The sequence below is a fragment of the Cnephaeus nilssonii genome (assembly GCF_951640355.1).
Source record: "Cnephaeus nilssonii genome assembly, chromosome: 15".
Taxonomy (NCBI): Eukaryota; Metazoa; Chordata; class Mammalia; order Chiroptera; family Vespertilionidae; genus Cnephaeus; species Cnephaeus nilssonii.
In genome coordinates, this window is record NC_137086.1 from 44926390 (window position 1) to 44952004 (window position 25615).

The 25615-nt window shown below is 43.9% G+C and overlaps 2 protein-coding genes across 3 annotated transcripts in view; one reads left to right on the forward strand and one right to left on the reverse strand.

The window, feature by feature from the left end:
* Positions 1-1470: 1470 nt before the first annotated feature.
* MTHFD2 (methylenetetrahydrofolate dehydrogenase (NADP+ dependent) 2, methenyltetrahydrofolate cyclohydrolase) lies at positions 1471-19021 on the forward strand. Its single transcript, XM_079791830.1, has 8 exons — positions 1471-1627; positions 9501-9685; positions 11086-11208; positions 12941-13093; positions 13687-13794; positions 15497-15589; positions 15979-16104; positions 17639-19021. The coding sequence occupies exons 1-8, from the start codon at positions 1527-1529 to the stop codon at positions 17800-17802; spliced, it is 1053 nt and encodes a 350-aa protein (XP_079647956.1). The 5' UTR covers positions 1471-1526; the 3' UTR covers positions 17803-19021.
* A 1923-nt stretch (positions 19022-20944) lies between these two features.
* Positions 20945-25615, reverse strand: part of SLC4A5 (solute carrier family 4 member 5) — a gene marked incomplete at its 5' end in the record, with an annotated part of 67948 nt that continues 63277 nt past the window's right edge. The window contains 2 exons of one of the 2 annotated variants that reach the window (XM_079792825.1): positions 20945-21470; positions 23402-23469. In XM_079792825.1, the coding sequence (XP_079648951.1) occupies positions 21305-21470; positions 23402-23469 (234 nt within the window). In that variant the 3' untranslated portion in view covers positions 20945-21304. Of the gene's footprint in view, positions 21471-21506; positions 23470-24485; positions 24571-25615 lie in introns of those variants that run through there. The other variant, XM_079792826.1, reaches the window with a different exon arrangement.

Here is a 25615-nt window from a genome sequence, read left to right on the forward strand (position 1 = left end):
GGGCAGGGGCCTGGAGGTGGGAGGCACCCAGCACAGTAAGGGAACAGCAGGTGGCCCCGTGGGAAAGCTAGTCCTGGAGGCCTGCAAGGCTGGGCTCAAACATCTGTAGTTACCTCCCACAGTGGGCAGCCTGCACCCTGGGCTTCCCGCCCCTCCCCCAGCTGCAGTCTTGCCACGGAAAAACAGAGACTGTTTGAAACTGTTGGCTCCTGGAGATAGGGGGCCCCACACAGACAAATTTCCACTTGGACTCCCCACTCCAGGGAAGGAACAAGGCCTCAGGGTTGCCAAGGGTGTGAGAGGGGTTCTCTGTTCTTAAAAGAGACCTGAGAAGGTGTCACCCAGCCCCACCTCTCTCCTAGAGACCGCATGGACAGTGGAGCAAGCAGGCGGCCCAGCAGCTCCAAGACCCGGCTGAAATCCAGCCTCAGTGGTACAGATGCTGCCTGCTCTCAGCCTGGCCCCTCTCACCTGCGGGGGTGGCAGGGCACAGGGGTGCTTGGGAGAGGAGCAGGCAGGCTGGGCTCCTGGCTGGAAATGCCTGCAATGCTTGTTATTTCTATTTTCATTCTCCCCTCAAGCTGAGGCCCTTTCAGACTTGTTAAGAGTTATGAAGTGATGTGTCCTCTTCACTGCACCATACTGGGGCATACAATATATGTCTGTCCCATTACTGGTGGTGTTACTTTGATCACTTGGTTAAAGTGATGATTGTAGGGTTCTGGACTGTAAATTTACTCTTGCTATGGTCAGTATTTTATAGAAGCGATACTCTGAGACTACTCAATGGGCAACCAGATAAAATACAGGAAGCCCACATTTATTTGAATTTCAGATAACCAACAAGTACTTTTCAAAAAGTGTATGACCGTCTTCCCAAGTTATTTACCTAAAATTCAAATTTCATTGTGTCTCATATTTTTTTAAACAAATAAGAGATACTTTATTTTAATTTTATTTTTCAGGGACAGTATACATTCAATATTATTTTGTATTAGTTTCAGGTGCATCTTGTATTTTTATTTGCAGGATCTGGGAACTCTACACGTAAATATATTGTTCCAGATCCAACTTCACCCAATTGTTTTGACATCCATTGACGATTCTGAATCAATGGTTCACCAAATTAGTTGTTTTCTAACTCCATCGCTCTTTTACATTTATTTATTAGTTGGCACTTTACCTGTCCACCTTTTTAGCCACTCTTTACAGTAACAGGCGGACAGTAGGCGCTCAGGTATTTATTTGTTCCAGCAACGAATGAACAAATGCTCAGGTTGGTTGGGCTTCGGCGACCAGCTGCGTCTGGCAAGGGCTTGCCTTCCTCAGCCAATCACCGCGTGGTCCCGAGGCTTCCGAGCCTTCCAGGGCCTCGCTCCGTGCTCTCCTTGCTCCAATCACAAGCAAGGCTTTACTGGACAGGGACCAATGGGTGCCGGCGAGAGGCGGGGCCCGACACGCGCCCGCGGTATAACCGCGCTGCCTGAGCGCGCGCTTCCCTTCAGGCTCCGACGCCGGTGCGGGGCATGGCTGCTTCGTTCCTCGTGTCCACCTTGGCCGTTCGGCTGCTCCGACCCGCACAGAACTGCTGCTTCCGTCGTTGTCCACTCCATTTCTCGGCTGTTCGGTAAGAGAGTAGGGAGCGGGGGCCGCCTGAGCATCTGCGTCCGGGGCGGCTTGTCCACCGAGAGGACTGGCGGGGCGACGTGGCAGCCGAGCGCGGCCGCAGCCAGGGACCTGGGTGCTCGCCCGGCGCGGTGGGCTGTGACCAGGGCCAGCCTTTCGGAGGGGGCCTGCCTCCCGCAGGCTTGGCGCGTCGATCTTTCCCGGGGCCAGTCCGCTGGCGGGACGGGGTCCCCGGGGCGGAGCAGAGGCACTGGCGCGTTCTGGGGCGCCCCGATTTACAGGAACACGCCGAAGTTACCGGGCGGAACCTGTCGGCTGCCCCGTGTGATGCCGAGATCCGTCTTGGTGAAAGCGGAGGAGACGCTTTGGCGCGCGCCGGGGAAGGGTTCAGAATGAGCAGCCTCCAGCGGCAGTCCTTCCCCGGGACCCTAGCGGCGGCGGGGGTTGGTGCAGTCTGATGAAATCCCCGGGCCGCCCTGCTCCGGGTACCGCACTGCCCACCGCTCCTGGACGTGGGTGTGGCTCGCGCCTCTCCACACCCGGCCCTTTCCCTCCCGAGGGAATAAATGCTGTGAGCACCTGGGCTTTGGCTGCAGCCCACACAAGAGCTGGTCAATGCCAGGCAGTGTCCATTGAGCTGATAAATACCAGGAAGGAGGAGGGGAGGTAATAGTTTTTTTCCGGTGGGTTTGTTTGTTTGTTTGTGTTAACTGGACCTCACACTCTCCATCTTAAACCTAGATTGCAGAGCCTTTGGGGTAGCTGTGATTTCTCTCCCTAAATCCGTGCACTTTTCCATCTTTGGAGCCTTAGCATTGCCAGCGACCTGAGCCTTGTAAGAGCAGCCCTTTCTTTCCTACAGGCACGGTGCTGTGCCCACTGTGCGAATTCGGAGGTGATGGAAACTGTTCCTTAGTGGAACTCACCTGTCAAGGGGCAGAACACACGTGCGTGGTTTCCTCTCGGTGTGAAAATGTTATTAGAGACATCGCCAGGGAGCTGTAGAAGCACAGGATGCGGATTCATGCGCTCTTGAAAGAAGACTTGGGCGGGGACACTCAAGGCTTTTCTTCCTTTTTTTTTTTTTTTTTTTAAGGCTTTTCTTGGTCTGACCCTGACCTGCCTCTCCAGTATCTCTGTTACAGTCTGTTCTCCTCCTCCTTCCTCCCTTCCTGAGTTCTGGTCACTTGGGCCTGTGGCTTTTATGACTGAGTAGAGATTTATAACTGTCCTCTAGTTTATTACCTACAGAACTGGACCAGTTTGCTTGCTCTCCAGCAGCAAATACCCCCCTTTTACTTGCCTTTCTGAATGAACAGGCAGACTTCCACGTCTCTGAGGGCAATAGTCAGTTTGGTATTTATGGTTCCGTTGTATTGCTTTACTGCTGGCATGTAGAACTTTTAAAGAATATTTGTTATTTTTTATTTCTAAAGAGGCTACATTAATTTCTTTTTTAGGGGGTTGGTCTGAGAGTTTCATGAACATAAACTCATGGTGAGAGAGGGAGAGAACTGTAGTCTAGGAGACAGTGGGGTACAGGGAAAAGGGGACTTTGGAGCCAGAGGTTTGCATTTGTATCTTGTATCTTCTGTCCTCAGTTTCCCCTTCTGCGTAACAGGGTTATTAGAACAGCCCCAAGGTAACTGAGAGTAATGAATGCAAAAGTCTTAGCAAAACATCTGGTGTTTAATAGGTATTGGTTCCATCCCACTGTGTGTCTGTCTTCATCCATTTCTGTTAGTGGATAACAAGAATTCTTTCTAAAATAATCTGATCTTGAATGGTAAAATGCACCTGGCGTTAATTGGATTAGGAGGAGAGTGGAGATGCTACTGACTAGAATCTTAGTTTTGATTTTGAATAATCCTCGTGACTTCTTTCTAGTTCATAATTTTAACGGAAAATTTTCTAAACACATCGTGAAAGCACTAAATTGCGAAATAAGTATTAGCTAATATAGTTAATGTGTTTTGGGTTTCCCATGGAACTGAGTTTATTCTGAGGTATCTGCCCTTTGGCAAAAAAAGATGATGGGAAGTTAGGCTGTTCCACATGTTGCTGAGCTGTGGCATGCAGAGGAGGGCTGAAACAGTTACGTTACGAGAAAAAGCTTTGTGGCTTTTTTTGTTTTGGTTCTTGTTATTCTTTGACAGTTTTGTCTTTTTTTTTTTTTTTTTTTAAGCAAATTGGCACAACATCCAGAATCTGCCTTTGGGACTTGGAACACTGGTTTGTTTATTCACGAACCCTGTGTCCTTAACTTCAGTGTATCATTCTTAGCCCAAATGTGCTGTTACATTCTCTCTAAGTTTATTGCTTTCAAAAGGAACGTGAATACTTACATATGTATATCTATATATACTAGAGGCCTGGTGCACGAAATTCCTGCACGGAGGGGGAGGAGGGGGAGGGGGGTCCCATCAGCCCAGCCTGCACCCTCTCCAATCTGGGACCCCTCGGGGGGAGTCGGACATCCCTCTCACAATCCAGGACTGCTGGCTCCTAACTGCTCACCTGCCTGCCGGCCTGGTCACCCCACATAGCCTGCTGTTCAGTCATTTGGTCGTCCCTCACAAACCCCCCTGCCGGCCTTGTCGCCCCACGCTGCTGTTCAGTCATTACTGTGATGGCGTCCTGGACAATTTGCACATTTCTCTATTATTAGTATAGACATATCCTTATGAGTATATAAGTAGATACATATATCTATTGCATATTAAGGTTACATATATATGTATGTGTGAATATAAATCTAACCAACAGAAGAGAGTAAGAAATTAATTTTTTTCTTTTTTAAAAATTTAATAAATCTTTATTGTTCAGATTATTACAATTGTTTCTCCTTTTTCCCCCCATAGCTCCCCTCCACCTGGTTCCCACCCCACCCTCTGCCCTTACCTGCCCCCCACTGTCCTCATCCATAGGTGTACGATTTTTGTCCAGTCTCTTCCTGCACCCCCCACACCCCTTTCCCCCTGAGAATTGTCAATCCACTCCCTTTCTATGCCCCTGATTCTATTATATTCACCAGTTTATTCTGTTCCTCAGATTTTTAATTCACTTGATTTTTAGGTTCACGTGTTGATAGATATGTATTTGTTGTTCATAATTTTTATCTTTACTTTTTTCTTCTTCCTCTTCTTAAAGAATACCTTTCAGCATTTCATATAATACTGGTTTGGTGTTGATGAACTTCTTTAGGTTTTTCTTATCTGTGAAGCTCTTTAGCTGACTTTCCATTCTGAATGATAACTTTGCTGGGTAGAGTAATCTTGGTTGTAGGTTCTTGTTATTCATCACTTTGACTATTTCTTGCCACTCCCGTCTGGCCTGCATAGTTTCTGTTGAGAAATCAGCTGACAATCATATGGGTGCTCCCTTGTAGGTAATTAACTGTTTTTCTCTTGCTGCTTTTAATATTCTCTCTTTGTCTTTTGCTCTTGGCATTTTAATTATGATGTGTCTTGGTGTGGTCCTCTTTGGATTCCTTTTGTTTGGGGTTCTGTGCACTTCCTGGACTTGTAAGTCTATTTCTTTCACCAGGTGGGGGAAGTTTTCAGTCATTATTTCTTCAAATAGGTTTTCATTATCTTGCTCTCTCTCTTCTTCTGGCACCTCCATAATTCTGATGTTGGTATGCTTGAAGTTGTCCCAGAGACTTCTTACATTATCTTCAACTTTTTTGATTCTTTTTTCTTTTTGCTTTTCTGGTTGAGTGTTTTTTGCTTCTTTGTATTTCAAGTCTTTGACTTGATTCTTGCATTTCTCTAGTCTGCTGTTGGGTGTCTGTATAATATTTTTTTATTTCAGTCAGTGTATGTTTAATTTCTAGTTGGTTCTTTTTCATATCCTCGAGGGTCTCGCTAAATTTATCGGCCTTTTCTAGGAAATTCTTGAAAAACCTTATAACCGTGGTTTTGAATTCTATATCCAGTCGTTTGTTTTCCTCCATTTCTTTGGTTTGTGATCTGTTTCTTTGTCTCCGCATTTTCGCTGCTTCCCTGAGTTGGTAGGGTAGCTTTGTGTGCTAGGTGTCCTATATGGCCCAGTGGGTCGGCCTCCCCAGTTACCTGAGGTGGACACTCTTGGTGCACCCCTTTGTGGACTGTGTGTACAGCCTTGTTTGTAGTTAAGTCTTGATTGTTGTTGGTATCACTGGGAGGAATTGACCTCCAGGCCAATTGGCTGTGAGTATCAGCTGTGTCTACGCCGGGAGACCTTCTGTGCTGGAGACAGCCTTATGGGACCAGACTTGCAAAATTGCAAAAGCTTCTGTGCTCAGCTTGGATGGGGCGGAGTTTCAGGGCTGAGCAGACAGTCTTGGCTTCCCGTCAGCCCTGCCCTTGCGCGCGCACCTCCAGACCTCTGCCTTCCGCGGCTCCCCTGCGTTTCCACCTGACAGTCCAGATTCCCCCTGTAAGAGCGTGGGTCCCCAGGGGCTCGCCCAGAACTGGGGTTCAATGCAGTCGAAACTGGGGTTCAGTGTAGTCAGGAGCTTCCAACTCCCTTCCGCTAGGGAAAGCCTGCCGCAACCTCCGCAGTCAGTCTTCTCTGCATGCACTCGTGCGCGCGCGCCTCCAGACCCCTGCCCGCCGCGGCTCCCCAGATTCTCCAAGTCTCTGTGTGCCTTTCTCTCTACCTGACAGTCCAGACTCCCCCTCTATGAGCCTGGGTCCATGGGGTTTTGGCCGGAACTGGGGTTCAGTGCAGTTGGAACTGAGGTTCAGTGTAGTCTGGCTTCCTTTCCCCTCCCGCCAGAGAAAGCCAGCCAGGCACTCGGCTGCCCTTCCTCTCTGCGCGTGTGTCTCTGTACCTCAGCCCTTTGCAGCTCCTCTGATTCTCCGTGAGCTTTTCTCTTTCCTTCTAGTTGTAGAATTTCCACTCAGCCAGCTTTCCTGTGGTTCTGGATGATGTCCGTTCTGTCTTTTAGTTGTAGTTTTGAAATTGTTGTGCGAGGCAGCAGTTTAGGTGCTTACCTATGCTGCCATCTTGGTTTCTCCAAGAAATTAATTTTTATTGAATATATATGTCTGGAAGTTTATATATTATTTCATTCAATATAAATGAGTGTCCTAAGTCCTCTGTAGTTTTTCACTCTATAGTGTCCTAAGATTTCAAAATGCTTTTCTGGCCTGGCGGGGGGAGGTATCCCTGGTACTAATATAGATCAGGCATGTTGCCAGGGGTACTTGTATCAACAAAGTCCTTTTTTTTTTTCTTCATATATTTTTATTGATTTCAGAGAGGAAGAGAGAGATAGAAACACCAATGATGAGAGAGAATCATTGATCAGCTGCCTCCTGCACAGCCCCAACTGGGGATTGAGCCCGGGTCCCTTTAGTCCTCAGGCTGACGCTCTATCCACTGAGCCAAACAAGCTAGGTTAGCAAAGCCCTTTTAATGAAGTCCCCTTCAACTCTAATTCTGAACTGGGTTTGTAAATATTAACATGTTTTCAATTCCTTAATGTACCATGGATCTATATGAAATGATATTAATTTGTGCTGTGCTAGTACTATTAGATATAATCTGGGTAAAAGTATTTGGTTGTAAAAAAAAAAAAGTACTTGCCTTGCTATAAAATGATATCTTCTTAATACCTCATAAGATGCAAATACAGATTAATATAAGGTTTAGATATAAAATTACTGTTTTGTATCTAAGACATTGAGATGTAAAGTACTTATTTAATCATAATGCAAATAAAAAGCAGACAATAAAGGCTTAAAGACTGTTAAAACTTTAAAATTCGCCCTGGCTGGTTTGGCTCAATGGATAGAGCGTTGGCTTACGTACTGAAGGGTCCCAGGTTCAATTCCGGTCAAGAGCACATGCCTGGGTTGCGGGCTCGATACCCAATAGAGCGTGTGCAGGAGGCAGCCGATCAATGATTTTCTCTCATCTTTGATGTTTCTATTGCTCTCTCTCTCCCTCTCTGAAATCAATAAAAATGTTTAAAAAAAAACACCACTTTAAAATTCTATTTTAATTAGTAGGCCTTGAGAATTAATCATATCTGACCATACAAGTCATCCAGTACCTTGATGTTGTCCTTGAGAATTAAATATGTTCCATGAGCCTGGCTGGCGTGGCTCAGTGGTTGAGTGTCAACCTATGAACCAGGAGGTTACGGTTCGATTCCCAGTCAGGACACATGCCCAGGTTGCAGGCTCAGTCCCCAGTGTGGGGCATGCAGGGGGCAGCTGATCAATGATTCTCTCTCATCATTGATGTTTCTATCTCTCTCCCTCTCCCTTCCTTCCTGAAATCAATAAGAATATTTTTTTTAAAATGTGCCATGAGGGGAAGTAGATTGTTTTAATGTTTCAAACAGTTGTGTTTCATTGGTCTTGAGGTTGGAGCATTCCTCATGACACTGAGGACACAAATCTAAAGGGAAAGACTTGTTTTCAGTGGCATCTTTGTGCTTAAGGAGCAGATGCTTATCCTACTTTACGTAATGGGAACTTTGTTGTAAGGATTTGTGTGGAAATAAGGAAACCAGGAATCTTCCATATTGGAACGCAGGAAGAGCTGTCTAACCAGTCCCAGTTCTTGTTGGGAAGAGATAGCCTTTCAAAGGTCTGAACACGGTTTTGGTGACTGGAGATTCCTCCAGATCCTGAGTTTGCTCCACCCCAATCAGCAGTTTTCCCTCCAACAGGACTGCTCTTCCCTCTGTCCTATTACTGGATGCTAACAACACGGGCAAAACACAAACTACAAATGGTATATCAGCACATAGGAAGAACTGTTTAACCTCACAGTGGGGAGGGGGTAAAATAAAACAATAATTTTATTTATCTGTTTGTTTTTTTTAGCCTATCAATCTGTGAACGTGCAGGAGGCTGTGGCATTAAAAGCCTAGACCAGTGGTCGGCAAACTCAAAAGAAATTTCAATCATTGTACTGTTGATATTTGGCTCTGTTGACTAATGAGTTTGCCGACCACTGGCCTAGACTCAGGACTGAGACAGAGCTGGGTGTGAGACCCCACTTTGCCGAGTACCAGCTGTCAGTTACTTAAACCCTTTGAGCTTCAGATTAGTGATGGGAACTGTTTCAGTCAACTTTATACTCCTGCATGTGTAGCTGAAGACAGATTTCCCACTTGGAATTTGTTCTTCAGATTGCACGTGTCCCTCAGGTTAGGCACCATGTATTTTAATTTAAACTGTAGGTTTTGGGTATTTTTCCCCTACGTTATTGAGAAATAATTGACGTACACCACTGTATAAGCTTAAGGTATACAACATGATGGTTTGCTTTGCCAATATTGTGAAATGATTACCAAATAGGTTTAGTTAACATTCAAATCACGTCCTGCAGACACAACAAAAAGAAAAAATATTTTTCTCCTTGTGCTGAGAACTCTGAGAATCTACTCTCTTAACAGCTAGCTTTCCTCTATTCAGTGATGGCGAACCTATGACACGCGTGTCAGCACTGACACGCGTAGCCATTTCTGATGACACGCGGCTGTTGAGGCGGCCGCATGCCGAGGATGAAACATTTGCTGCTCCTGAGGATGAAACATTTGCGAAATAATGTTTTTTCCTCGAAGTGACACACTACCCCAGTTATGCTCAGTTTTTTGGCGAAGTTTGACACACCAAGCGCAAAAGGATGCCCATCACTGCTCTATATCATGCGGCTGTGTTAACTATAGTCATCATGTTGTGCATCACATTCCTTGTACTTAATTATCTTATAACTGGGAATTTGTTCCTTTTGACCACTTTCCTCCAATTCCCCCTTCTCCTCTCCTTCAAAATTTGGGGTATTTCATACTCTTTTTTTGTAGTCTGATCTTTACTTTTTACAAAAACTCAAGCTAGTATTTGGTTTTGTGACTCTGTTGCCTCCTGCAGAAATGAAGCCGTTGTCATTTCTGGAAGGAAACTTGCCCAGCAGATCAAGCAGGAAGTGCGGCAGGAGGTGGAAGAGTGGGTGGCAGCCGGCAACAAACGGCCGTACCTGAGCGTGGTTCTGGTTGGCGAGAATCCTGCAAGTCATTCCTATGTCCTCAACAAAACCAAGGCTGCTGCAGATGTGGGTAGGTGTCACTCTCCGATCCGGTCCGCTTTTAACGTGAGGCTTCTCCGGGGCAAACCCCATGTAACTTATTACTCTTTTTTTTTTCTTTTTTCTTTTTTTCTGACTAGAGACCCAAGCAGAAGAAGCTAATATGATTGAATAATAGACAAAACTTTGTCAGAAACAGGGTGTATCTATTGGGGAGGCTTATAGACTAGGACAAAAGGAATATGGTTTATCTTATCTTTGCCTCTGGTTTTAGCGTTGGACGGGGTGGCCTTGAACGCACCTCTGCTTTTCTTGAGCAATGAAAGAGGATCTGACTGAGGTGTTTGAGCACTTGTCATTTAAGGCAGTAGAGTGGGGGTGGGGCAGATTGAGGAGACCTCAGTGATGGAGCCTAGGACACAGCATAGAGTTGAAGGAAATGAATAACTGATTTCCGGGAAATAGCTTTTGATTTCTTCACCGGTTGGTTCCAAAGCCAGTTAAACTTTGCAGTTTAGAAGTGGTTGAAGTTTTGAATGCCGAAGGCGTGGGTCTGGGTGGGCGGTGGGAGGTTTGTGGTCTAGGTCTCGCTGTACCACAGGCTTTGTGTGGGGTAGACCAGAGGTGGGTGGGCTCACCTGTGGGTCAGTAATCTGAGCAGGTGCCCTGTTTGTCCTTCTGAAGGGCTGTGAAAGGATTGGCGTGACGGGGCAGTGTTACTGGACTGTGAGCCATTGGTATATACTATTTTCAATTGGTATACTCTCTTCTTTATTCCTGAAGAGTGAGGACTCCTGCCCTTCTCATTGGAAAACCTTTAGAGCCTCTAGAAAACAGCAAGCCGTGTTTTCCTAAGACATTGGGAGGTACCATGCTGCAGGGGGAAGCGGGGACTTTGAAACTGGAAGACTGGTTTCGCTCCTAGCTGGCTTGTTTCAGTTTCGCTGTGCCTGTCTCCTGTCCACAAAACGAGGTTAATGAGGATTACATAAATAATATACAGAAACGTCAAGCTAGCATTCTCTAGTGTATATATTTGTGACGTTACTGTTTCAGGTTCGTTTTGAGCTGATTCATGCTTTTCAGCTACCAGGTGGATGTGATAACAAAAACCTCAATAGCAGAAGACTGTGGCAGGCAACATTGCATTGCTCATTAAATGCCTCAATACATATATATTTCTAATATATTTTTATTGACTTCAGAGAGGAAGGGAGAGGGAGAGAAATAGAAACATCAATGATGAGAGAGAATCATTGATCAGCTGCCTCCTGCATGCCCCCTACTGGAGACCAAGCCTGCAACCCGGGCATGTGCCCTGACCAGGAATCAAACCCAGGACCCGTCAGTCCGCAGGCTGGCGCTCTATCCACTGAGCCAAACTGGCTAGGGCATGCCTCAATATTTTTTAACTTTGAAATTTTCTTATAGGAATCAGCAGTGAGACAATTGTGAAACCCGCTTCAATTTCAGAGGAAGAACTGTTGAACTTAATCAATAAACTAAATAATGATGATAACGTCGATGGCCTCCTTGTTCAGCTGCCGCTCCCCGGTGAGTTTTGGGCTCCACCAATTAAAAGGATTTCTGAGGAGTGGAGAGGCCTGGTTACTTTATACTGCTGGCCCCTAGTGTGAATCTGACTCAAAGGGGAGGTAAAGTCCAGAGAGTGAATTTTTTATTAGATACTAGAAGCCCGGTGCACGAAATTCGTGCACGGCGGGGGGTTGTCCCTCAGCCCAGCCTGTACCCTCTCCAATCTGGGACTCCTGGAGGGATGTCTGACTGCCCATTTAGGCCCGATCCTGGTGGGATCGGGCCTAAACGGGCAGTCGGACATCCCTCTCACAATCCAGGACTGCTGCCTCCCAACTGCTTGCCTGCCTGCCTTCCTGATTGCCCTTAACCGCTTCTGCCTACCAGGCTGATCACCCCCTAACCACTCCGCTGCCAGCCTGGTTGATGCTTAACTGCTCCCCTGCCAGCCTGTTTGCCCCCAACTTCCCTCCTCTGCCAGCCTGGTCACCCCTAACTGCCCCCTCCCTCAGGGTTGATCACCTCCAACTGCCCTCCCTTGCAAGCCTGGTCCCTCTCAACTGCCCTCCCTTGCAGGCCTGGTCCCTCACAACTGCCCTCCCTTGCAGGCCGGGTGCTTCCCAACTGCCCTCTCCTGCTGGCCATCTTGTGTCCACATGGGGGCAGGATCTTTGACCACATGGGGGCAGCTATATTGTGTGTTGCAGTGATGATCCATCTGCATATTACTCTTTTATTAGATAGGATGGGGCAGACCTACTCAATGAGGGGAAGCAGAGTTTGCCACCCTAAGATACGGCTTTGGGGATATTGATTATTTTTAGCTGGTTATTTTCAAGAAACAGAAGGCTCAGGGTAAACCTTTGACCTTCCCTCTGGCTGCCTAAGGGAATTTAGATAGAGGCCCTGCTCCAGGAAGGGAGATGGCATCAGAGATATGAACCAGGTGTGATAAGCGGAGAGAAGGTTAGCAAGCCCCTTTAATCAAAGTCTTCTCTGTGTCCCATTGTTAAAGATGGTCCAACAAACATGTATTTACCAAACATTTGCTTTTCCATCTCCATGTGAATTACCTTCCAGTTCCCAACCACAACCCCCTTTCTCCTTAGCTCACAATCGCATATAAGCCTTAACTGCCTAATCTGTCCTGGGTCTCATATTATTTTTCTTTCTTTTTCTTTTATTAGAGAGAAAGGAAACATTGATCCGTTGTTCCACCTGGTTATGCATTCATTGGTTGATTCTTGTGTGTGCCCTGACCAGGGATTGAACTTGCAATCTTGGTGCGTTGGGATGACACTCTAACCTACTGAGCTCCCCAGCCAGGGCCAGTGTCATATTCTTAATGGAATCCTGGAATATACATACATATTAAGTTTGGACATTTTCACCTGTTCATCTATCTTACGTTCATTTGATTATTAGTCCAGCCAGAAGAATTTAGAAAGATAGAAAGCAAATAAATTTTCCTCTCCCATATCAGAATACCAATTACTCCCTGATTTGACATTGAGATCTTGATACCAGGAACAGTGCAGGGAAGCAGTTATACAAGAGGACGTTGGCTTTGAAACTGTCATTTGGCTTTGCTTGATGTGTTCCTTCTGAGCGGATGGAAGAAGTAAATCATCGAGGCACGTAGAGGCAAGTTGTAGAGAGAGAACAGGTCTGCACAACAAACCAGATAGGCTGGGTCAAGCAGGGGTAACTATGCAACAGTGACTGAGGCCACTGGTCTGGTCTCTTTCAGAGCACATAGATGAGAGGAAGATCTGCAACGCTGTTTCTCCAGACAAGGATGTTGATGGCTTCCATGTCATTAATGTGGGGCGACTGTGTTTGGACCAGTATTCCATGTTACCGGCTACCCCCTGGGGTGTGTGGGAAATAATTAAGCGAACTGGTAGGTCTGTCCCACAATTGTACGTCTGTTAGTATTATGAAAGTAGTACTTGCAAATGGTGAAAGAGTGAAAACTCCCACCCATGACCTCTAGTCTTACTCCCCAGAGCCTTTCTAGCAGTTGCCTATGACTGTTTATTTTTTTTAATTTAATTTCATTGTTGACAATATTAAGAGATGTCTCCCATTTTCTCCCTTATTGACTCCCTCCACCCAACCCCGACCCCACTCAGGCCTTCCCCATGCTATTGTCTGTGCCTACAACTGTTTTGTTCTCTGCGGACAGAAGCCTCAGAGCAGGGAACTTTGGTAGTGGTGATAGTGCACTTTTATGTAACATTTTGTAGTTTACAAAATGTTTTCTTTAAGCCTTGAAGTGATAGGGCCAATTGACTGAGGCAATCAGCTTGGCGACTTCCTTCATTATTATAATTAGATTCACGTCCTAGGCCATCTGCCTTTTCCTTTGGTGCCCTAAGACAGTCTGGCATTACTTTAAAATATATATTATTTTTAAAGATAATTCTTTATTGTTGAGAGTACTACATATGTCCCCCTTTTCCTCTCATTGATCCCCTATATGTTTTTAAATAGGCATTCCCACCCTAGGGAAGAATGTGGTTGTAGCTGGAAGGTCCAAAAATGTTGGGATGCCCATTGCAATGTTGCTACACACAGATGGGGCTCACGAACGTCCTGGAGGTAAGCGAATCGCTTTCAGAAGAGTGTCTTCTCCCTTATGGGAGACCTTCAGAGGCTGTCCTGTGGACATAGTGTTCACTTTGTTAAACATCCAAGGAACATTGTATTTGTTTGCATTTGTTGTAATTTTGTTAACAGATATCCTATATAATAAAACCCTAATACCTAATATGCAAATCGACCGAATGGTGGAACAACTGGCGGAACGACCTGTCGCTATGATGCGCACTCACCACCAGGGGACAGATGCTCCATGCAAGAGCTGCCCCCAGGTGGTAAGTGCGCTCCCACAGGGGGCGTGCTGCTCAGCCAGAAGCCAGGCTTATGGCTGGTGAGCACAGCAGCGGTGGCGGGAGCCTCTCTCGCCTCCGCTGCAGGAGGGTGGTAAGGAGCGAAGGGTCCTGGACTGCAAGAGGGATGCCTGTGAGAGGGATGCCTGACTGTGAGAGGGATGAGAGGGATGCCTGACTTCCCCAGACTGTGAGAGGGATGCCTGACTTCCGCTGGGGATCGGGCCTAAGCCGGCAGGCGGACATCCCCCAAGTGGTCCCAGACTGCGAGAGGGTGCAGGCCAGGCTGAGGGACCCTCCCCCGCCCCTGCCAGTGCACAAATTTCATGCACCGGGCCTCTAGTTTGGGATATAATCTTTGTAGGAGAAGCTGTACTCAGTGTCACCTGAAAGTTTATATTCATTTATTATGGAACTAGTTCAGAAATGGATAAGCCTCAAAAATTTAAGTTTTATAAGTATAAGCATGGTTGTAGGCAATTAGAAATTTTCAGTTATGGCTCTGATAGTTGGAGTTAAGAGGCAATTCTTTTTCAAAGTTAGTATCTTGCTCTGTGTCATTTGGTAGAAAAAAAATCTTCGTATGTACTAATATATGTAATATGTTAAACAAAAAAAATAAAATAAAAATAAAATAAAAAGCAATTCCAGATTAAAGGGAATTTACAACAAATTGTATATAGTTCTCTTGAACAAATAAACACTAAAGATAATTTCAGGACAACTGGAAAATATTTTAATTTGGAAAGGTGATTAGAGAATATTAGGAAATTAATGTTATGTTTATTAGGTGTGATAATGATGTCAAGGATAGATAATACAATCTCTTTATTTTTTTAAATGCATAATAAAATAATTAAGAATGGAAAAAAATAAAAAATTCTTAATAACCTAAAAAAACAAATCTTTGACCCATTGCAAAAGATTGACTTAATATGACTCTAATGTGTCATTATGTAAAATTCTGTTAATTTGTTTAAGAAAAAGCCTCAAATCAGAGTTACCATGTGTGATTATCATTATATGAACCTACATAATTACATCAGAAATAATGGCAAAACTAAATATTTCCAGATATTTTCTAGCAAACTTAAAAAATAACCCTTGAGTAATTCTGGTGATATTTTATTTAGCAAAGGAAAAATTCTTGAAAAACTGTTAAATAGGCTAAAGAATAAATCTAGTTATATATGACTCTAAAGATGAGAGCTAGGAGTACAGTAAAAGTTACAAGAAATTGAGTATTAATTAAAAAAAAAAAAAGACAATTGGCTGTCCAGAAAATATGGCACATGAATTAAGTCAATTATTTTCTCAGAGATGTTGAGTTTCTACAATGGTTTGCCTAGTTGACACCTACTCCAATCCCAGCTTTGATTCAGAAATCAAGACATTTACTTTTTAATTCATAGGTGATGCCACTGTTACAATATCTCACCGATACACCCCCAAAGAGCAGCTGAAGAAACATACCATTCTTGCAGATATTGTGATCTCTGCTGCAGGTAAGAGCACCAGGGAAGGGGCAGATGGACGTCAGAAGATGGACCTCTTGTCTTAGAACTTGCCTGCTCCGCTGCCGTTCCTTTCATTGGTGCCCCAGGATGACACCACGAGCTGCCTACAAAGATGAGGAAAGAGTTGTGCTTGGTAGAGTGGTTTCTGTCATTTCATCATAGACGTGATGGATGAAAGTTATTTCTATAGTCTCAAAGGATTTCTATTTACTCTATGAAGTTTAAATGTTTCCTTGGTTAATGGTTCTTGTAGGTATTTATAAAACAAGCTAACTAGTTCTTCCAGGTCTCTTAAAATTGAAATTAGATAAGAATCTGACAGGCGTTTTCAGATGTTTCAGTAAGGTGATCGATCATTCCTGTCTCCATTTCCCCAGGCATTCCAAATTTGATCACAGCAGATATGATCAAGGAAGGAGCAGCCGTCATTGATGTGGGAATAAATAGAATTCAGGATCCCATCACTGCTAAACCCAAGTTGGTTGGAGATGTGGATTTTGAAGGTAAATAGTATAATTTAAAAAAATATATAAAATCATTAAATACTACCATTAGTGGACATTTAGGACTAGTCATTTTCATATAAGTTTTAAACTTGTGTTACTCTGGTAATACCATTTAAAAGGCTTTCAACAAGAATTAAGAGAAATGTTTTTTAAAGTTAATAGACATTCTAGAATTATTTTAGTTGTTTATATCATAAAATTTTGGACAGCAGGTATAAACTTCAGGGAATTGTTTTTCCTTAGGGTTATTTCATAATTAAAACAACTTTAAGACTTTTAACAAGTCTGAAAATTTAATGAAGTGATTTCCCTAAACCATTGAGTCTCCTAAAAAGTGTTACAGATTTCTCATTTTAAGAGGAGATCCCAGACCTGGAATGTTAAAACAGTCCAGGAAAAAGCCATGTTCTTGAAAATTTGGCACTTACTATTACTGTAGATATCTCCTTTCAGTTCGTAAGGCATGTTTATCTGAATTTTACGCTGATATTTCTAGCTTTCTCTTTCTATTAAAGCAGTCAGACCCAAGCCTAGGTAACCAAGTGTTTTTTCTTTAAGATTGAGTTAAAGACCTGGACAGGTGCTCACCAGTTGGTTAGAGCAGTGGTCACCAACCTCTCGGACCTCACGGACTACCAGGGGTCCACGGACCACCGGTTGGCGACCGCTGGGTTAGAGCATAGTCCCGATTCACCAAAGTTGCAGGTTCAATCTCTGGTCAGGGCACATACAAGAAGCAACCAGTGAATGCCTAACTGAGTGGAACAACAAATGGTTGTTTCTCTGTCTCTCCCCCTTCCTCTCTCTAAAATCAATTTTAAAAGATTGGATTAAAAAAATCTTGCTTCTTTCCAGAAAATTGCTTTGCTTGGTATTTTGGGCAAACAGTATGAATAAATATAGCATATAAATAAAATAAAATTAAGAAAATGTTGTAGGCAGGTATTAATTGAGGTAATGCTTATGGTAGACCTCCCATACAGTAAACCTACTGAAATGTTTCTTTTTTCTTTTTTTAAAATATATTCCATTGATTTTTTACAGAGAGGAAGGGAGAGGGACAGAGAGCTAGAAACATCGATGAGAGAGAAACATCGATCAGCTGCCTCCCGCGCACCCCCCACTGGGGACGTGCCCGCAACCAACGTACATGCCCTTGACCGGAATCGAACCCGGGACCCTTCAGTCCGCAGGCCGACGCTCTATCCACTGAGCCAAACCGGTCTCAGCTTGAGATGTTTCTTTTTAAGTAGACTTAATATGGAGGAAAGTGTGGCTGGTAGATTATAGGTGATTTAGATGTATAAATATTCCTTGAACAACTTTGCTTAGTATGTGCATGTTATTTTGTTAGTATGTTCAAAAGCCTTTACTCTTGAGTAATTAGATGTGATTAATATGAGTTTGAGGTTTATGAAGGTGCTTATGTATATTATTGCTTTTTTCCCCAATGCTTCCCATGATATGTTAAAATACATACATGTCCTTTGTCATAATTAAAGCAGTCTGCTGTCTTGTTTCTTCTATATAGAAGTCCGGAAAAAAGCCGGTTACATCACTCCAGTCCCTGGGGGTGTTGGTCCCATGACAGTGGCGATGCTAATGAAGAATACCATTATCGCTGCAAAAAAGGTGCTGAGGCTTGAAGAGCGGGTGGTACTGAAGTCTAAAGAGCTTGGAGTGGCAACTAATTAACTATTGTGTCTTCCGGGTCATGAACAGTACTCCAAGCCAGTTCAAGAGGCAAAGCAGGCCAATAGAAATGCAGCATCTCTTATTTATTCTGCTGACATGGTTTTAAACAATGCTTTGTATTTATTGAAAGCTTAAATGGATGGATGCTTGTGCACATAGCTCTCCCCAGTACCTCACCAGGGATCGTGCCATCATCATGCTGGGTCATGTGATCTGGCCGTGAGAGGAGCCATTAGCCTGGTGGTTGCATGGGGGACACTCACATTGAGAAGGGCTGCTTTACTTTGTCAGACCACTTCAGTTACAAATTGCCTTTTCCAGGATTGCATTTCCCAAGTGCTATTCTAATAAGAGTTGATACTCACTTTAGGTTCCAAACCTTTTGAGCTCAACTGGTCAAACCAAAGGAAAAATGTTGCTAGAGAAAATTAGGAAAACGTTACAAAAGAAGAAATGATAGTAATCTGAGGAGAAAAAATTTACCCTAATTTTATATTGACTGATAACCAGAAGAAAAGCTACCTGTTGATAGTGTCCTGTCATTTTAAAGCTTAGTCGTTGGGAAAATGTCTGTGTGCTATGAGCCTTTATTTTATGTGTGTTACCATTCATGAGGTCCCCTTTTGGTTTTCTGGGGTTGAAAGGCTTATTTTATAAGTAATTCACGTGTATTGTCACATTTGGTTTTTCCTATATCCTTAAACTTTATTGTTAATTTTTTTGTACTGTGGGGGAGGTCTGTATGGTTTCTTTAGTAGATCTTGAAACCTATTTTTGAAAAACAAAACTTGGGCTTGATAATCATTAGGGCAGTTGTTTAAGTATGCAGTTGCCTTTTCCACCAAAGAATTGTCAGCCTGCTGCCTGCTTTCTCTGATGTACCTATTGGCTTTCCCCGGTAGGTTTTTGAGAGCTTGAGTTAATATTGAATTTAATCAGACTTTCTGAGTAAGTTTTTTTATTTTATTTTGTTTTTTAAATAAAACACTCTGACTAGTATGAAATGAGTTTCTGAAATACTGTATCTAACTGCTACTGTATTGTCTTAGTTGTGACCTAACCATAGTTTTCTCATTGGCTGTAATCGATCTAGCTATTTCTGTAAGTGGTAACACCCACTCCTGTGCCTTACACAAAGTGGTTTAAAGAGCTGTGGAGAAACCAGCCTAGTCCATTTAACCTACATCCAACAGGTTGTGCCGAGCCAGGATCTTAATCGGTAAGATTCACTTAAGTGGTTAATGTTGTTCTGAGTATTGCATTCAATTTACACATTGTTCAGTTTACAAACAACTTGATGTGCTTCCCAAGTTTCCTCTCTCTCTCTCTCTCTCTCTCTCTCTCTCTCTCTCTCTCTCTCTGTCTCTCCATGTGTGTGTGTGTGTGTGTGTGTGAATTTTTGTAATTGACGACAGATTGGAAGGTATTGGTGCACGTTTTGAGGCTAGTATAGGTCCCACCAGGACTGGGAATTCTGGCTCTCGCGCCGCCGGCAGAAGCAGCTCCTGCTCCAGGCAGCTTGAGGCCGATGGAGAAAGGAGAACAATGGGGAGCTGACCTGTTCCCTCCTGTTCCTCTGCCAGCTGCCTTTATTCTTTTGATGATTTTCTGGAGATGAAAGAAGATGCTAGTTTGTTAGAGATGTTTTTTTGTAAGGGAGAGTAGCTGGTGTCCATAAGCCATGCCTGCTGACTTACCTAAATTATTAAACATGGAGCAAGATGAGCAGACAGGATTACATTTTATTGAACTGCAGTTACAAGCGGAAAAATGTACTGACCTGCACGGAGAAGTAACATGTCAACCTGTTCAAAGCTATCAAAATTAAAATGTTCCATGTATATACAAAATATAAATGTCATATGAGGTGAAAATTACAGTGATCAATTTACAAAACAAAAAAATTAACATTGTGGTTTTTCAGTTTGTTTGATTAATCAAGCACATTTACTCCTGAATCCATAACATTTCTACAATTCAATTTGGACAAAGTGCTATTGAAAATCAGCCAGGTTTTAACAGTGAAATGTTAAGGGTAGGTTGTTAGCTCCCCCAGGATAGGTACAGATGAAGATAAAGAATTTATACTTAAACCCAGGTGATGGTTCTAGATTAGTGAGCAGCTAAGTAATTCAGCTGCTATCAGAAGTAAAAGAGGTTTAGAGCTTTACCTCTTGGCAGTATCCCATGGAAGGGAGCTCTGAGATTTAATTTAATAAACAATTAAGAGTTTTCTGTGGACCAGTCACTGTACTAGGCTTTAGGAATTACAGAGACATTTAACTGTTCTGTTGACTCAAGTTGTTAACAATCTAGTGTCATTTGTCTAAAAAATAAGAAGGAATAAAGAAAAAGCACCTGCATTTGTCACCTTGAATAAATGTAGTAACAAACCAAAGTGATTTACTCAAGATTCAAATCCTAGTTATTTTATGTCAGATGCATTGTGGCTATTAGGCACATAGTAGTTGTTAAATGAAAACATGGTTGGTGTTGGCTAAACATGGATTAAAGATAAAGACTGATCTTGTTCCTTGAGGAAAGGATTTGCTTCATTAACAATGGGTTTTAACCCACCCAACTTGCTTCCAATCATTCCTTTAAAGCATTAGTCTCATATTACAAAGTTATAATCTTCCCAAATTTGACATCAGCTCTGCCTAACTGCAATGCTCATGTGAATGGGAATTTGACTTTGGGAATCAGGCCATTGAAAACTTGCAGGAACGACCTACCCACATATCCAGAAATTTGATTCTGGGCATGAAAAACCAGTGATGTTAATTCAAAGGATCATTTTGTTGATTTAACGTGGTTTGAGGTTTTACTCGAACAACTTTTATTTTAAAAATATTTATGCACTCAAATGTGTTGGTTCTTTCATTAACAGACTTTTCAGTCTGGGAAAGCCGCAGCCACACTTCTGTGCTGGAGCAAGGCCCGTAATGCAGATAGTTCAAGCTTTTTGTACGATTCTTAGCAAATGGAATGAGATGGAGTGGAAAGATAGGACTTTTAAGTGTTTCCTAATATGCAAAATTGCAAGATGAATTTTTCAGCCTTGCTCTACTGAAGTGCGGGTATTTTAATAATTCTTTCAAAATCATCTAGACACTTAAAAATCTAACCTTTAAAAAAAACTCTCAACTTGATTTATTTTCAATAAAAATGGACTATTGCACCTTTAACCACAGTTTTGGGAGGTAAGCCTTTTTTTTTTTTAATTTCAAAAGAAATGTTATAATTTCTATGCTGACCTGCATTTTAAAATAACGTATAACATGTTGCTTTAGTTATTGCATAACTACGAAGGGAAGGGGAGATTTTGCACCTAAGTAGTACTTTTCATCGACGGATTCCCAGTTTTTTATCGACTGCAATAATGACTATTTGGTAAATAAGGAAGCGGGCTCCGAGAAGTTCAGGGTTGTGGCCCAGACCCTCACGATGAAGACTAAACCATGCCCTCCCTCTGACCCCGCTCTGGGGACGCTGGGTCCTCCTAGAGGGAGGTCTCACCGACAGCGTCTCTTCCATACGTGTCCATGTCTGTGAAGTCACAGTCTGACTCCATCTCTATCTTCACCTGTGGCACCATGAACACTGGCCTCTGAGAGTAGTTGAAAGCAGGTGAAGCTGGACAGGAAATTTTGAAGTGCAAGGTGATGCTGAATGAGAAAAAGGGGAGCATGATTTATCCAGTGTTTGGTGTTTTTCGTGCCACCCCCCAGAGCAGGGCTCTAATACAAGTAGTTCTGTCTTTCCTTATGAAATCTTATCACAGCAACTAGCAGTATCCTATCCGCTTGGCCTTCAGCTATAGACATTACTATTGCCCTGTTTCAACCTGTTCACATTGCTGCCAAAGCGAACTGTCTAGATCACAAACCTGTCTATGGCTCCCCACTTAAATTTTCCCGTGGTTTTCCACTGTTCAAGACGTAGCATCTGAGCCCCTTGGCGCACAGGCTCCTGTGCTCACCCTCCTGTTTACTTGCAGTTTGACTGTTCCATCCATCCCTGTGTTCTTTGGCCTGAGTGTGTGTGTGTGTGTGTGTGTGTGTATTTTCAAATGGCATTTCTGGTCTGTTCTCGTGCCTGGAATGCCCGTTTTTTCCCTTTTCCTCACTCTATCTAGTGGCTAGTGGACTCCTGTGTATCATTCCCAGGTGCTCCAGGTAAGGCAAATCGACCCTTACACCGCTGCTCCATTATTCTTGCACAAGGTGCTGGGTGTCCCTGTCCACATGCCTTTCTGTATCCCCAGGGAGTTAGCATCCTGCCTGGTAGCTTATGCTGCTAACCTTTGTTAAATTAGATCGTGTTGCTGAGCCTTTTTCTTCACTGAAACGGAATCCTGCTACTTCGCGGTCTCTGCCTTCACAGACTCGGTAAAACACCAGTGTCATTGGGAGGTGCCACTGCCAGTTACCACATTTGTCCCAGGCTTTGCATAATTTAACAGCATTTTTGAAATGCCCTATCGTGGTCCAAATTTTCTCTCCACTGACTGAAATTGGGGCAATCTGAGATTCAATTTAGTGTAGGCTATTTTAAAGTGAAAACAAATCAGGGTGGACAGATTGCTCTCCTAACACATTTCTATATAAAGGTCAGTGACTAAGGGTATAAGAGCCTTGGTTGGGGAGGTGGGGTGAGAAGGCAGGCAAAGATGTACCAGCCCTGGGCCAGCTGTGAGGGAGGCTAGTCCTGGTGACAAGTTTCCTTTCAGCTGGGCCTGTGATAGCAGTTCTGACTTACAGCTCAGAAGATCCCGTACGTGTTTCCTAAAACGCTTGAGAGAGTGCCATGTAAGTGGAGGGTTATCTGCCTCCAGACTTTGGGTAGCCTGTGCCTTCACTGTACCGAGGGATTTCCGTCCAGTTTGGGGCACAGTGTGAGAGTAGGACTGGCCCTGCCATCTTCCCTAGTAATCACCAAGGCAGACTTGCTTGCCTCTGAATTGTTCTTTTCCATTTTTGAGCCCCTTTGTTTTCAGCCCTCAAGTAGCCCCACTTTCTGCATGGGTGGCTCTCATTTAGATCAGATAGGAACCACCTTGTTGGCCTGGGGCTCCTGGAAACCAGGTCTTGAATGCTTTCTGGACTGTTCTTGTCTCCACCTGATCTTTGGTATTTAGTTCGCTTTCCTTGAAACCCCTTCTGACTCTGCTATTTAACCATGCTGTTATTTGATTGCACCGAGTATTAGGGTACCCGATGCTTGGACCCTTAGAGTTGCCTTATCCTGGCTTTCCATAATATACAGTACTTAAGCCATATCTTTTTCCTCTATGTTGTTTTCTATTTTTCAGTATTTACTTTTCATTTTCATTTTACCTAATATTTTATAATAATTTCCTCTCCTAAAATTGAATACCTTTGTGTGTTGTAATCATGTTTTTATGTCAATAAGAGGACAAATTTGTTACTGGACACCCAATAATCAGGACTGTCAGCCTTTCTCTCCTCGGCAGACCACAAAACAAAGGCCTTTTGCTGAGACTCTGGCGAGGCTGGGAGATCCTAGTCCCTCAACCTTCCTGGCTACTGTTTAGTTTCCTATCCAACTCCCAACGAGTACACTTCATGGCTGTTACCTTCGATCAAGTTCTGAGTCACTGAAGGGAGAATCAGAACGAGTAACTCCAACTGGAAGATCTTTTCCCTGGCAGGAAAAGGAAAATGTCAGAAGTGGAACAGGTTTGAGGACTCCACTGGAGATCTTTTCCAGTGCTTCCCTTACCCATTTCGTCTCCTTTCTATTCTCTGGCCCCATGGCCAACACTGCACAAGAGGGATACAGGGCCCTCGCAAGGATGGGTGGTTTAGTTATTCCTTCATTAGAAGGCTCAGCCAGGTTAGGTGGGTGGGAGGCATGGGGAGGGCCAGGGAAGAGCGAGAAAGGGTGATAGAATTATGCAAATAGGAAGTAGGGAAAGAGAAAGTCTCTGATGGTGAGTGTGATGGGAAGCTCTTGAGGGGGCTGGCAGGATCCCTAACCTGGTCTTTGAGGAAAGTGGCAAGCTCTATATTAGGAGCAATAGGGTCTGGACTCAGGTTGGGATCTCAAGCTGTCTTGTCTCAATGACAGGGCTGTCTGCCAATAGGGAGCTGAGGCTGGGAGCGGGTAAAGGCAGCAACAGAATCCCCCAGGATCTTCATAAGCAACGCCACATCCCTCCCAGGAAGCCTCCCTTTCAGCGGGTGGAAGATGCTTGTGATGTACAGAATAAGCCCAACTACTATGACCTAAGTTACACTCCAAATGCAATGCTATTTTGCTAAAGGACAACTCACTGGGCCAGCATGGCTCAGTGGTTGAGCATCAACCTAGGAACCAGGAGGTCACGTTTGATTCCCAGTCAGGACATATGCCTGGGTTATGGGCTCGATCCCTTCCCCCGCCGTGTGGGGCATGTAGGAGGCAGCTAATGAATGATTTGAATGATTCTCTGATGTTTCTCTCTCCCTCTGAAATCAATAGAAATATATTATAAATACATAAAGGACAACTCAGTTTGGATTTGAGCTCTCAATCATCTCAACCATCGCCAAGAAACAGGTTCTGCCTAGCACAGTGGTCCTTTAGCATCTAAGACCACCAGATACCCTGAATTAAAGATGGAAGTTCCTTGAAGTGGAGGGTTAGTAAGGAGGAAAGAGATCATGTGTTTTACTTACTGGCAATGCAGTGGATACCGTTTTGGGGGTCTATTTGGACACTTTCCATGGGAATCTTTATAACGGAGGGAGGAGGGAACTGGGGCTGGAGAGAAACAGTGGGAAAAGCTGATGAACACCAATACAACAGCGTTGCCTTTCTGGGCAAGATGGAAAATACATGCATCCACAGTGTGCAAAGTGCCATCCTTGCCTCCAGACTAAATAGTTAGGGGGTGCTGCAAACACTTAGGCCCACTGAGGGGCATCGCACGGTTAGCCCGCTGTCCTGGGCAGGATGAAACTACCGGGAACATTAATTACTCAGAACGGTCTCAGCTGTTAAGGTGACAGTCACCTGGAGTGAACCTCACCTGAGAGCTGTGTAAGGATGTGTGTAACATGAATTTGTGTAAATTGAATCCTGTTTTTCCATTGAATATATCATATAATCCAGAGATATTTTCCCCCAACCCGGGAATAGTTCGGGGCACATGGTAGCCATTCAAGTATTTATTGAATGAATCTGAAAGAATAGTATTTGTCTCTAAAAGGCACTTAGACTTGGTTTCTTTGTTCTTCGAACCTATCTTTGAAAATCGTCTAAACCATCAATGAAAAACATGAATGAATGACGGGCCTCTTTCTGGAAGAGGATAGTAATTGAGGATCAGGGGAGTCTGGGGCCCTCACTTCCATCAGAAGATGGTTGAATCAACACCAATCAGTCAGCAAGGATTTACTAAGAAGAGTTTTGACCTTGCAAAAGGCAAGATCCCTAGGAGAACAATTCAAGGATGATGCGGGGATGTGGTTTTGGGTCAAACTGGGAGAAGGGGGGCCAGGCCTGGTATTAGGAGATGTCATGGGCAGCTTGGTATACTGGAGATGACCAGATGCAAAGTCAGGAGTGATTGTCTTAATCCCCTCTAAGGTATTTAGCTCTCTGTCCATCTTTGGTGAATCACTTCCCTTTCATAGTGAGCACTTGATCTAGACAATCTTTCTGCCTAGCAATTTGTGACTTACTATAAGTTCTGGACTGGCTTCTTGTCTGTTGACTCCCTAAGTGTTTGGGGGTTGGAATGGGGAGGAGACATGGGAAAAAGGAGGGGTAGTCAGTGGTTGTGGGCATCTGGGGAAGGTAGCCA

Coding starts and splice junctions, on each gene's coding strand:
- MTHFD2 (XM_079791830.1), top strand. CDS start 1,527: ATGGCTGCTTCGTTCCTCGTGTCCACCTTGGCCGTTCGGCTGCTCCGA. Junction 13,795..15,496: donor GGCTCACGAACGTCCTGGAG/GTAAGCGAATCG, acceptor TTTAATTCATAG/GTGATGCCACTGTTACAATA. Junction 16,105..17,638: donor TGGAGATGTGGATTTTGAAG/GTAAATAGTATA, acceptor TCTTCTATATAG/AAGTCCGGAAAAAAGCCGGT.